Source organism: Cuculus canorus, chromosome 26 (assembly GCF_017976375.1).
Source record: "Cuculus canorus isolate bCucCan1 chromosome 26, bCucCan1.pri, whole genome shotgun sequence".
NCBI lineage: Eukaryota > Metazoa > Chordata > Aves > Cuculiformes > Cuculidae > Cuculus > Cuculus canorus.
In genome coordinates, this window is record NC_071426.1 from 6,740,452 (window position 1) to 6,753,848 (window position 13,397).

The 13,397-nt window shown below is 52.5% G+C and overlaps 1 protein-coding gene across 1 annotated transcript in view; it reads left to right on the forward strand.

Annotated features, from left to right (window-relative positions):
- The window catches only part of SNRNP200 (small nuclear ribonucleoprotein U5 subunit 200), a 30,043-nt gene continuing 16,646 nt past the window's right edge, over positions 1–13,397 (forward strand). The window contains exons 1-15 of the mRNA XM_009569671.2: positions 1–125; positions 220–383; positions 4,410–4,581; positions 4,854–5,046; positions 5,287–5,342; positions 6,435–6,533; positions 6,827–6,979; positions 7,435–7,534; positions 7,714–7,850; positions 8,943–9,026; positions 9,255–9,428; positions 11,196–11,333; positions 11,469–11,624; positions 12,446–12,616; positions 12,879–13,072. Of these exons, the coding sequence (XP_009567966.2) occupies positions 81–125; positions 220–383; positions 4,410–4,581; positions 4,854–5,046; positions 5,287–5,342; positions 6,435–6,533; positions 6,827–6,979; positions 7,435–7,534; positions 7,714–7,850; positions 8,943–9,026; positions 9,255–9,428; positions 11,196–11,333; positions 11,469–11,624; positions 12,446–12,616; positions 12,879–13,072 (2,036 nt within the window). The 5' untranslated portion in view covers positions 1–80. The remainder of the gene's footprint in view (positions 126–219; positions 384–4,409; positions 4,582–4,853; positions 5,047–5,286; positions 5,343–6,434; positions 6,534–6,826; positions 6,980–7,434; positions 7,535–7,713; positions 7,851–8,942; positions 9,027–9,254; positions 9,429–11,195; positions 11,334–11,468; positions 11,625–12,445; positions 12,617–12,878; positions 13,073–13,397) is intronic.

A 13,397-nucleotide genomic window follows, 5' to 3' on the forward strand; every position in this document is an offset into this window, starting at 1 on the left:
GGCTTTTCCGGGTCGGCGTCCCTGCCGCTTCCGGTTTTGGCAGAAGTTCCGTGCGCGGCCAGGCCCGGTGCGGCGGCACCATGGCGGATGTGACCGCGCGGAGCCTGCAGTACGAGTACAAAGCGGTGAGCACGGGCCCCTCTCTCCCTTCCCCCCCCTTCTCCCGCACTGCTGTAACGACCCTCCCTGAGCACCAGCTATTGGTTTCCCTCCTCCCAGAACTCCAACCTCGTCCTCCAAGCTGACCGCTCGCTGATCGACCGGACTCGGCGCGATGAGCCGACTGGAGAAGTGCTGTCGCTGGTGGGGAAGCTGGAGGGGACCCGCATGGGTGACAAGGCCCAGAGGACGAAGCCACAGATGCAGGAGGAGCGTCGGGCAAAGTGAGTGTGAGCAAGCCTGGGCTGTGGGTGCTGCTGGGAATCTTTCCTGGAAAAAACACTCAAGGATATTCATTGTTCATTGCTATCTTTGGGTAACACGGTTTGGTGTTAAACCAGAGTGGAATTCAACAGTGTTGGGAATCAGGGAATGGTTTCAGTTGAATGGGACCATGAAGATCATCAGGTCCCCCTCCCTGCCATGGGCAGGGGCACCTCCCAATGGATCAGGCCTTGAACACCTCCAGGGATGGGGCAACCACCACTGCTCTGGGCAGCCTAGGCCAGGGCCTCCCCACACTCGCATCAAAACATTTATCGCAATCTCCCCTCTTGCAGTTCAAAACAGTTCCTCCTTGTCCTATCCCTGCACTCCCTGATCAAGAGCCCCTCCCAGCTTTCCTGGAGCCGCTTTCTGTACTGGAAGCTGCTCTAAGGTATCCTTGGAGCCTTCTCTTCTCCCGACCGAACAACCTCAACTCTCTCAGCCTGTCCTCATACGGGAGATGCTCCAGCCCTTGGATCATCTGCGTGAATGATCTGCTGTGAGGGTGGGGAGGCCCTGGCCCAGGTTGCCCAGAAGACTGGGTGGGCTTTAAGGTCCCATCCAACCCTTGGAAGGATTCCCTTCCAAGGTATGGAATCATAGAACCGTTAGGGTTGGAAGGGACCTTAAAGGTCATCCAGTTCCACCCTCTGCCATGGGCAGGGACACCTCCCACTGGATCAGGCTGCCCAAGGCCCCATCCAGCCTGGCCTTGAACACCTCCAGGGGTGGGGCATCCACAGCCTCCCTGGGCAACCCATTCCAGTGCCTTGCCACTCTCATGGTGAAGAAATTGTTCCTAATGTCCAGTCTAAATCCGCCCCTCTCCAGTTTATACTCATTGCCCCTCGTCGTACCACCACAAGCCTTTAAGTACAGTCCTTCTCCAGCTTTCCTGTAGGCTCCCTTCAGGTACTGAAAGTCACTATAAGATTTCCTCGGAGTCTTCTGTTCTCCAGGCTAAACAAGCCCAACTCTCTCAGCCTGTCCTCGTGGGGAAGGTGCTTCAGGCCTCGGATCATCCTTGTAGCCTCCTCTGGACCTGTTCCAACAGCTCCATCGCCTTCTTATGTTGAGGATTCTAGAACTGGACGCAGTATTCCAGACGAGGTCTCACAAGAGAGGAACAGAGGGGCGGAATCACTTCCCTTGCCCTGCTGGCCATGCTGCTTTGATGCAGCCCAGGACACGGTTGGCCTTCTGGGCTGTGAGCGCACATTGCCAGCTCATGTCGAGCTTCTCATCAACCAGCACCCCAGCACCTTTTCCTCAGGGCAGCTCTCAAGCACATCACCCCTGTTGTGTACTGAAAACGGGAATTGCCCCGACCCAGGTGCAGGACCTTACACTTGGCCTTGTTGAACCTCTTGAGGCTCTCGCAGCCCCACTTCTCCAGCCTGTCCAGGTCCTTCTGGATGACGTCCTGTCCTTCCAGTGTGGCAACTACACCACTCAGCTTGGTGCCATCTGCAAATTTGCTGAGGGTGCACTCAATCTCACTGTCAATATCATTGATAAAGAGATTGAACAGCACCGATCCCAGTACGACCCCTGAGGGACACCACTTGTCACAGATCTCCATCTGAACTTTGAGCCATGAACCACTACTCTTCGAATACGACCATCTAAACAGTTTCTTATCCACTGTACCATCCATCCATCAAATCCATATCTCTCCAATTTAGAGAGAAGGATGTTGTGGGGGACTGTGTCAAAGGCTTTACAGAAGTCTAGATAGATCACATCCATCTTTTTACCCATGTCCACTGCTGCAGTTACCCCATCATAGAAGGCCACGAAGTTGGTCAGACAGGACTTGTCCCTGGTGAAGCCATGCTGGCTGCCATTAATCACCTCCCTGTCCTCCACCTGCTTTTGTAGAGCTTCTAGGAGGATCTGTTCCATGATCTTCCCAGGCACAGAGGTGATGCTGACAGGTTGGTAGTTGTCAGGGCTGTCTTTTCTACCCTTTTAAAAATTGTGCACAAAGTTAGCCTTCTTCCAGTCACCAGGGACTTCTCCTGACTGCCATGACTTTTCAAATATGGAGAGTGGTTTGGCAACTACATCGGTCAATTCCCTCAGGACTCTGGGATGTGTCTCATCAGGTCCCATGGACTTACATATGTTCAGGTTCCTCAGGTGTTCGCAAACCTGATCCTCCTCTACTGTGGGAAGGGGTCTACCCCACTGATCACCATCTTGCTGTCCCATGGCCCAGGAGGGGCGAGGAGAGCAGTTACTGGTGAAGACTGAGGGGAAAAAAAGTTGTTAAGTACCCCAGCCTTCTCCTCATCTGTGGATATGTGATCCCCATTTCCATTTCCATCCAGTGGGGGGATATTCTGTTTGACCTTCCTCTATTGATTGACATACCTGTGAAAGCCCTTCATGTTGGTCTTCACTTCCCTTGCCAAGTTCAGCTCCAGCTGCGCCTTGGCCTTCCTCACTTTATCCTTACACAACCTGGCAGCGTCCCTATCCATGTCCCAGGTTCCCTGTCCCTGCTTGCACTGCCTGGGCAGTGCCCTCTTCTTTTCTAGTTTAACCAGCAGGTCTCGACTCAACCACGCTGGTTTCTTCCCTTTCTTGTCTGATTTTCTACATATGGGGACTGAGCTCGCTTGCACTTTATGGAAAGCTTCCTTAAATATTTTCCAGCTTTCTTCCGCTCCATTGTCCTCGAGGACCATGTCCCAGGGGGTCCTACCAAGTAATTCCTTGAAGAGCTGGAAGTCTGCTTTCCTGAAATTTAGTGTCCTGACTATACTCCTCACCTGTCCCATATCCCTTTGGACCTTGAACTCCACCAGTGCATGATCACTGCAGCCCAGGCTGCCTCTGATCCTAACGTCACTAATGAGTTTGCTTGTATTGGTGACCATAAGGTCCAGTATTGCATCTCCTCTGGTGGGGGTCCCTGTCAGCTGGACTAAGAAATTGCCTTCAATGCACTCCAGGAGTCTCCTGGATTGCCTACAGCTGCCGTGCTACTTTTTCCAGCTTATGTCGGGGTGGTTGAAGTCCCCGAGTAGGATGAGAGCTTGGGAGCACAAAGCCTCCTTTAGCTGGAGGAAGAAGGCTTCGTTGGTTCTCTCCTTGGTTGAGTGTCCTGTAGTATACACCAATCGCAAGGTTCCCATTGGTTCTTCTGTCTTTAATTTTTACCCACAACCTCTCAACCTGTTTGTGGCTACTCTTCAATGACAGCTCTTCACATTCTATCCCTTTCCTGAGATACATGGAAGCGCCTCCACCCCTCCTTCCCGGTCTGCCTCTCCTGAGCAGCCTGTAGCTGTTGATAGCCACATTCCAGTCATGGGATTTGTTTCTGTGATGGCAACTAGATCATAGCATTCTAGTAGCACGGCAGTTTCCAGCTCCTCCTGCTTGTTACCCAGGCTTCATGCGTTGGAGTAAAGGCACTTCAGCTGGGCTGCCGGTTGCATCACATTCCCAGTGGACCCTTTATTACCTATAAGGTGTTTTGGAGAAGTCTCCTCTCTAACACCTGACCCCTGAAACCCATCCTCCCACTTCTTGTTAAGGGCTAGTTTGATGTTATCTGCCTCCCCCTTCACATCTAGTTTAAAGCCCTATCTACAAGCCCTGCAAGCTCCTGGGCAAAGACCCTCCTCCACCTGTGAAAAACATGGCTCCCATCTGAAGCCTGTAATCCTGGTGCCATGTAGGCCACCCCAATATCAAAAAACCCAGAGTTATTGTGGTGACACCAGCGATGGAGCTATGTATTAATAGACTGGACCTGTCTGAGCTGAATCTTCTCCTCCGGTTCATACTCAAACCTGCCTGGACCCATTCCTGTCAGCCTGTGTGAGGTGACCCTGATTTGGCAGGGAGGTGGACTGGATGTGCTCCAGAGGTCCCTTCCAACTCCACGGTTCTGGGATTCCTTAAGCAGCAGGAGTGCTGCAGTGCTGTGGGGCTGACCCAGGTGCCCTCCTCTCTTCCCGTCTCTCCAGGAGAAGGAAGCGTGACGAGGACAGGCATGACATCAATAAGATGAAGGGCTACACCCTGCTCTCCGAGGGCATCGATGAGATGGTGGGCATCATCTACAAACCCAAAACCAAGGAGACCCGTGAGACCTACGAGGTGTTGCTGAGCTTCATTCAGGCGGCTCTGGGGGACCAGGTAAGGAGGGCTGTGCCTCAAGATGGGTGTCCTTGCTCGAGCACAAGACTCAAAGCCTGTCAGATCCAGGCCCTTGGATGTTTTAATCCTTCCCTTTAATCCTGGAAGATGGCTTTGCTTGCTTGGTACTGACTTCTGGGTTCAGGGATGTTGTGATGACGCTTTGTGTCCTTTGAGTGCCCACGTGAGGGGTGGGAAACAGGAGGCACCATCCCTGTCCCCTTCCTATAGTAAATTACTCTCCATGTGACACAGTGATGTTCTTTTCGCAGCCGCGTGACATCCTCTGCGGAGCTGCCGATGAGGTCCTGGCGGTGCTGAAGAACGAGAAGCTGAGGGATAAGGAGAGGCGGAAGGAGATTGACCTGCTGCTGGGCCAGACTGATGATACCCGCTACCACGTGCTGGTGAACCTGGGGAAGAAGATCACAGATTACGGTGGAGACAAGGAGATCCAGAACATGGGTATGGGGAGGGGTTGTCATGGTCTGTGGTTTCAGGGTTGGGGATGGCAGAAATCTGTGTTATTGGTACCCAGCCTGGCCTTGCTCCAGGGTTGTGTTTGCACATGGAGAGGCCAGGAAAACTTTTGAGCAGTTTCCAAGCCCCAAATTCATGCTCTTTCCATCGTTTGGGTGGGCCTCTCGGTCTGTGAACCATGCCTGGGTTTTCTAATGCGTGAACTCCCCTCTCTCTCCCTTGCAGATGACAACATTGATGAGACATACGGGGTGAACGTGCAGTTCGAGTCGGATGAGGAGGTAGGAGATGAGAGGTTGCAGCCTTTGCCCTGTCCCCTGGCTGCTCCGCAGCGACCATGTTTGTTCCTTTTTACTTGGTCACGTTGGGTTGTGGGCATTGGCTGCATCTAAAGAAGCATGGCCAGCAGGGCAAGGTAGGGGATTCATCTCTACTCCACTCTTGTGAGACCCCACCTGGAGTCCTGTGTCTAGTTCTGGAATCCCCAACATAAGAAGGATATGAACTATTGGAATGGTCCAGAAGAGGCCACGACAATGATCCGAGGGCTGGAGCACCTCTGCTGTGAGGACAGGCTGAGAGTGCTGGGGTTGTTCAGCCTGGGGAGACCTTAGAGCAGCTGCCAGTACTGAAAGAGGCTGCAGGAAAGCTGGGGAGGGACTTTTTACAAAGGCCTGGAGTGATAGGACAAGAGGGAATGGCTTTAGTTTGGAAGGGGGAGATTTAGATTAGACATTAGGAAAAAATTCTTCGTGATGAGGTTGGGGAGGCCAGGTTGGATGGGGCGTGGAGCAACCTGACCCAGTGAGAGGTGTCCCTACCCATGGCAGGGGTGTGGAACTGGATGGGCTTTAAGGTCCCTTCTAATCCAAACCATTCCATGTTTCTGTGGTTGGCTTGGGCTGGGATGTCTCTGCCTGGAAGAAGAAGCTGGATTATTTTAGATGCCGTTTCGTGGCTCAGGAAGGATTTGTTGATCATCCTGCTAATCCAAGGCTTAGCATGAGTCAGGAGGATGGAAAACAGATGGTGATATTTAGATCTCACGGGGAAACTTGACAGATCGGGAGGAAGAGAGGAATTAAAATGTGCTGGCTGGATGTGTTTCATAGAAATGCTCCCTGGAAGAGGCTGACGGAATAAGAGAGACGAACACGAGATTGTCGGAGGAGTCATTGGCAAAACCTCCCTGTGGAGTAGAAATAATCCAATCACATGGTCCTTTACCTGAGCAGCAGCGTTGTGTTTCTGTGAAAAGCACAAGGCAGGCTGTTTCCCCTCAGGAACGAGTTGCCAGATTATTCATTCCTGTCAAGGAAAAGCTATTCTTTGATGGTGGCAAAAGCCGCTTACTGGAATGGTTCTTTTGACAGGAAGGGGATGAGGACATTTATGGTGAAGTGCGTGATGAGGCATCTGATGATGACATGGAGGGGGATGAAGCCGTTGTCCGTTGCACCCTCTCGGCCAACGTGAGTCGCTGTGGAAGACGTGAAACATGGTGTGGGGTTGTCTGGTCGGGGGCCCTGTTGATCTGTGGATGGTGTTGAGGTCGTTTGTGAGTGGAGAGCAGCCTAAAACTGTCTGTGGAGACCAAAATGAATGTTAATGAATTAATGGGTCTGGCAGCTGGAAGGTTGCATCTGCTGGTTCTCTGCCCTCTGCCTGGGTGGAGAGAAGCCCCACAAGGTCAATCCACAGTAGAGAGCTTGTGTCCCTGCTTTCCTCTCAGAGGAAGATGACATTTTTGTGGGTTTTTCTTAAGCTTGTGGCGTCGGGGGAGCTGATGAGTTCCAAGAAGAAGGATCTGCATCCTCGAGACATTGATGCCTTTTGGCTCCAGCGGCAGCTGAGCCGCTTCTACGATGATGCCATTGTTTCCCAGAAGAAGGCAGATGAGGTGCTAGAGATCTTGAAGGTCAGTGGCCATCTGATCTGCCACCCTCTTGGAGTACCCCTCTGTCTGGAAGACAGGAGTTTGCTGCAACAACTTGTTAACCTCTGTTTTCTTCAAATTGAACAATTAAATGCAGTCATGGATGCACCATATTTGTCAGCCAGATAGATGAGCATTGGGCTAGGTCTTAATTCACAGAGAAATTCTCTTCTAAGGGGAAGTTGATTGGGTTTTCGTTGGTGTTTGCTGGGAGAGCATCGTAAATCGGGTCTGTTTGTGTGCTGGTGCTTGTGTGCGCTCAGCATGGCTGCTCGCTGGGGAAGAAGGGGAGTTGGAGAGGATGGATTTTGTTGTCTGCATTGGATACGAAGTCTTGTGTGGAGCTGCTGTTCAGCTCCACTTGAGTTCTGAGCAGAGCAGGGATTCATGTTCTCTGGGTGCAGAAGTAACCAGTCATTCCTCATTTCTTCTCCCAGACTGCAAGTGATGACCGGGAATGTGAGAACCAGCTTGTTCTTCTCCTGGGCTTTAACACCTTCGACTTCATCAAAGTCCTGCGGCAGCACCGGATGATGAGTGAGTGGCGTTCCCTTGAATCATCCCACATTGTGTTTCCCTGCTGTTCCAACATGATTCTAGCACAACCCAAGGCTTTGTGACTGCTGTCAGGGTTGTTTTGTGAAGCTCAAGCCCTTGTTATTTGCTCCTTTTCCTTTGGTTTAACCCTTAACCCACCCATACCTTTCTTTTGTCAGTCCTGTACTGCACTTTGCTGGCCAGCGCACAAAGCGAAGCTGAGAAAGAACGCATCATGGGGAAAATGGAAGCAGATCCTGAGCTGTCCAAGTTCTTGTATCAGCTGCACGAGACAGAGAAGGAGGATCTCATCCGGGTGAGGCCGGAGGGAACCTCGGGCAGGATGAGGGGAGGGATTGTGGGATCCTTGCTGCCGTCTGCGGTCGTCGCTGCGATGTGTGTTTTATTTGCTGTTCGTGAGAGAGGAGGCTGCTGACTCAGCTGGGATCTTGAAACCATGGGAAATGTTGCTTAGGTGATGGCTGAGACTCAGCTGAGAAGGCGAAATATTTACCACTTCTTATTTTTGAGTCACTTGGGTGCCTGCTTTCTCATGAAAATGTCAATATCTGCAAGTTTCACATTTTAAGCCGGTGTTAACTGTCTTGGCACAGCACCATTTCAGGTCCGGGCCTCCTTGACGTGAGGCTTTCTGGGATCAAATGCCCTGGTCACCTCTGATCAGCTCCTGCTTACCTGGAATGTGGCACTCGGCAGGTTTATGGCCATGCAGGATTAGCTCTGCTCGGCCTTTGGATGAGAGCAGTTCTGTCACTGATTTGGGGGCTGGTTTTGGGGGGATTAATGCCATATTTCTGGCAAGGAAAAAACCCTGGTTATGAGAACCACAGTTGATCCGAGGGCTGGAGCACCTTCCCTACAGGCTGAGAGAGCTGGCGTTGTTCAGCCTGGAGAAGAGAAGGCTCCAGGGAGACCTTAGAGCGACCTTCTAGTACCTGAAGGGGCTACAAGAAACCTGGGGAGGGGCTTGTGATCAGGGAGGGCAGGGACAGGACAAGGGGGAATGTTTTTCAGCTTCAAGAGGGGAGATTGAGATGAGATCTTAGGAAGAAGTATTTTGCTGTGAGGGTGGGGAGGCCCTGGCCCAGGTTGCCCAGAGCAGTGGTGGCTGCCCCATCCCTGGAGGTGTCCGAGGCCAGGTTGGATGGGGCTTGGAGCCCCTGATCCAGCGGGAGGTGTCCCTGCCCCTGGCAGGGGATGGAACTGGATGGGCTTTGAGGTCCCTTCCAACCCAGACCATTCCATGATTCTGTGTTGATGCAAGGGGCCAGTTTGGCATCTGTGTTTTTGGGGAGAGTGCAGAGCTGTGCACGGAGTGGAGCCTGGCAGTCCACGGAGGAGGCTTGGCAGCTCTTTTCCAGGGCTGAATTCTCATCTCTTTGCACAGGAGGAACGCTCTCGCCGGGAACGTGTTCGTCAGTCCCGTATGGATACTGACTTGGAGACCATGGATTTGGACCAAGGGGGAGAGGTAAGACTCTTTGAAGTCACTTGTTCTTAGGTCTTCTGACAAGCATCCCCAGTAACGGCAAAAAGAGTATTGGGTGTGGCATGGGCAGGAAGATACCAAGATTAAAGCCCCTGATGTGCTCCGGAGGCGCTTCCAGTTGGATGCAGTTGTTTTTCCTTCGGTCCTGGGGTGAAAAAAGCAGAAGAAGGTTGTTCTCTAACCCTTGCTCCTTTCCTTTTGCTGTTTCAGGCCCTGGCTCCCCGGCAGGTGCTGGACTTGGAGGATCTAGTGTTTGCCCAAGGCAGTCACTTCATGGCCAACAAGCGATGCCAGCTCCCCGATGGCTCCTTCCGCAGGCAGCGCAAGGGCTACGAGGAGGTACACGTGCCGGCCCTGAAGCCGAAGCCCTTCGGTGCTGAAGAAGTAGGTGACCTGCTATGTCCCACTTACTTTCCCAAGGTGTAGTGGGTGACTGGGTGACAGATGTCATCTGTCTGAAACCCTGTGGGGCCTCCGATGCCATTCCCCACCACATCCTTCTCTCTGGATGGGATTTGATGGGCGGACTGTTCAGCAGATGAGGAATTGATTGAATGGTTGCATCCAGAGCGTGGTGGTGAGGCTTGATTCCAGATGGAGATAAGTGATAAGTGGTGGCCTTCAGGGGGCTCTGCACTGGAACCAGTGCTGTTTAATATCTTCATCGATGGCAGAGTGGCATTGAGGGCACTCACAGCAACTTTGTAGATGGCATCAAGCTCAGTGATGCGGTTGACACACCAGGGAGTCAGGATGGCATCCATAGGGAAGGGATGGCATCCAGAGAGACCTGGACAAGCTGGAGAGCTGGGCCTGTGTGAACCTCGTGAGACTCAACAAGGCCAAGTGCAGGTTCCTACACCTGGGTCAGGGCAATCCAAACACAAATCCAGGCTGGGCAGAGAAGATATTTGGAGCAGCCTTGAGGAGAAGGACTTGGTTTGCTGGTGGGTGAGGAGCTCAACATAAGCAGAAAACGTGCTCTGGCAGCCCAGAAAACACCTGTGTCCTGGGCTGCATCCAGAGCAGTGGGACCAGTAGGGCCAGGGAGGGGATTCTGCTCTCAGCACAGGGAGAACATGGAGCTGTTGGAGCAAGTCCAGAGGAGGCCACAGAGATGATCTGAGGGCTGGAGTCCCTGCTGTAGGAGGACAGGCTGGGAGAGTTGAGGTTGTTCATCCTAGAGAAGAGAAGACTTCAAGGAGACCTTAGAGCAGCTTTCAGTATGGAAAGGGGCTCCAGGAAAGATGGAGAAAGACTTTTTAGCAGGGGCTGTTGCATCAGGACAAGGAGTGATGGTTTTGAGCTGCAAGAGGGGAGATTGAGATGAGATCATAGGAAGAAATGTTTTGCTGTGAGGGTGGAGAGGCCCTGGCCCGGGTTGCCCAGAGCAGTGGTGGCTGCCCCATCCCTGGAAGTGTTCAAGGCCAGGTTGGATGGGGCTTGGAGCAACTGAATCCAGTGGGAGGTGTCCCTGCCTATGGCAGGGGGTGGGACCAGGTGAGCTTTAACTCCCTTCAACTCAGACCGTTCTGTGACTCTTGAGTTGACACTAATATTGTAAGAGATAGTTCCTGGGACTCAACAAGCTCTGACGTGGCTGTAACGCCCTCTCAGACTTCTTGAAGAATCGCTATTTTAAGCTAAGAGATTTCACGTGGCTCAAGAAGGCTCCCGATTTCCATTTCTCACTTCTGGAATGCATATCCTGTGCTGGCAGTTTCGGTCTCGGGGCTCCCCTACCCCATTTAGCTGCTTTACTGAGCCCTCGGCTCTGTGTTTGCTCCTGCCTCACTGTGCTGTGAAGCGTGGGCAGAGATTGGGCTGATTCATCACATGTTGGGTGATTAATTGCCGCTTTTGATCAGCGCTGGCAGCAGAAGCGTGGTTTGATGTGTCCCATCAGGAGAACGTGGTGGGGTTTTGGTTTTCTGATGGTGTAGCCAGCCATGATTTGTACTTGTCAGAGTGAACGGGCCAACTAATGAGCTTCGTTTGATCTCTTCCTAACGTGCTCTGTGGGCATGAGGCTTCCCTTCTGGCCATCTGGAGACAACATGACCCTGCTCTACTCCCCAGGGTCTCACATATGCCCTGCAGCCTGCGAGGTTCTGAAACAAAGGCCTTGAGCTTGATGTTCTCCCTTTTCAGCAACTGGTTTCCGTGGAGAAGTTGCCCAAGTATGCTCAGGCTGGATTCGAGGGGTTTAAAACACTGAACCGTATTCAGAGCAAGCTCTACCGCGCTGCGCTGGAGTCGGATGAGAACTTGCTGCTGTGTGCTCCCACGGTAAGGATCCTGGAATTCGGGCCCTTGGTGAAGCCAGAAGGACGGTCTGTTTGGATGAAAAAAACTAGTGCTGTGGTCAGTATTTACCCTGGAGAGAACAGGAATTTGATGGGATTGGTTCTGCGTCCGTCCTAGGGTGCTGGGAAGACAAATGTGGCACTCATGTGCATGTTGAGAGAAATAGGGAAGCACATTAATATTGACGGAACCATCAACGTGGACGATTTCAAGATCATCTACATCGCTCCCATGAGGTCCTTGGTGCAGGAGATGGTGGGCAGCTTTGGGAAGGTAAGAAAGTGTTTAGTCCCACACTACTTGAGCCGTAGGTTGGGGAAGATGAACTTTATTGTGGTGGCTTCCTGATGTCAGGCTTGCAGAAGGATGTGAGCACTGTCAGGAACTTGTTGGGAGAGGATGAGTTTGGGTTGTGCCTTTAACTCTGTTGGTGTAGTCTCCACTCGCTGGGCTCTGAGCAGATGTGGGCTTAGGAGATCTGTGTGGGCTGAGATCCACACCTTCTGCAGTGGCACAAGTGTGAAACTGTCAGCCCGCACAGGAAGGACCTGGAGCTATTGGAGTGAATCCAGAGGAGGCCACGGAAATGGTCTGAGGCCTGGACCACCTCCTGTATGAGGACAGGCTGAGGGAGTTGGGATTGTTCAGTCTGGAGAGACAAGGCTCTGGGGAGACCTTAGAGCAGCTTCCAGTATGGAAAGGGGCTCCAGGAAAGATGGGGAGGGGCTCTTGGTCGGGAAGTGCAGGGACAGAACGAGGGGGAATGGTTTTGAGCTGCAAGAGGGGAGATTGAGATGAGTTCTTATGAAGAAATGTTTTGCTGTGAGGGTGGGGAGGCCCTGGCCCAGGTTGCCCAGAGCAGTGGTGGCTGCCCCATCCCTGGAGGTGTTCAAGGCCAGGTTGGATGGGGCTTGGAGCAACTGAATCCATTGGGAGGTGTCCCTGCCCATGGCAGGGGGTGGGACTGGGTGGGCTTTGAAGTCCATTCCAACCCAAACTGTTACATGATTCTATGTCTCAGAGTGCCCTGCTCTAATACTGCCCCAGGGAATGCACGTTTATCTGGTGTTAACTGCCTGTGGGCTCTCTCCTAGCGCCTGGCGACCTATGGCATCAATGTGGCCGAGTTGACAGGGGATCACCAGCTGTGCAAGGAGGAAATCAGTGCTACCCAGATCATTGTCTGCACCCCGGAGAAGTGGGACATCATCACCCGCAAGGGAGGAGAACGCACCTACACCCAGCTGGTGCGGCTGGTCATCCTGGTGAGCAGCACCAGTACCAGCAAAGCCCTGGCATAGAGGTGGAGGGTGAGGACAAGGGTTGGGTCTTTTGGTACTGCAGTTCCTGAACGTGCCTTAGCAGTTGAAGATGTCTGTGGTGCTCGATTGTGGAGAGATTTGGTCTTTGAGCTGTGGGCAAGCATGCTTCAGTCCACGCGAGGAGGTCTGCCAAGAAACTAATCCAGAAGTGGGTAAATAGAGCAGGTTTGGAGCAGGGATAACTCTTCTTGCTTCCCCTCCTTAGGATGAGATACACCTTCTTCATGATGACCGAGGACCCGTCCTGGAGTCTCTGGTAGCCAGAGCCATCCGCAACATCGAGATGACTCAGGAGGATGTGAGGCTCGTTGGCTTGAGCGCCACTCTCCCCAACTACGAGGATGTGGCTACGTTCCTGAGGGTGGACCCGGCCAAAGGCTTGTTCTATTTTGATAACAGGTACTGTGGAAAGCTGGGAGAGATCTTTACAATGAGTAACTGGGTGGCTGTTGAGAACTGAGCAGGATCTGCCTCCTGTATTTGTCTCTCAGATGGTGCCAGGGTCTCACTGGGCCTCCAGCCTGCTCTCAACATGCATTTGTTTGCTTTTAGATGTGGTTTTAAATGCATGGTTGGGACTAGAGCAGTTAAATACAGCCCCAGCATGTGCCAGGGTTCCTATGCTGTCCTGCTTGTGAGATGATGCTTTAGAGAGGGCAGAAAAACTCTGCTGTGCCCGTCTGCTGCACAGGCTGTCTGAAGGAAGCCTAAAATAGGATTAAAG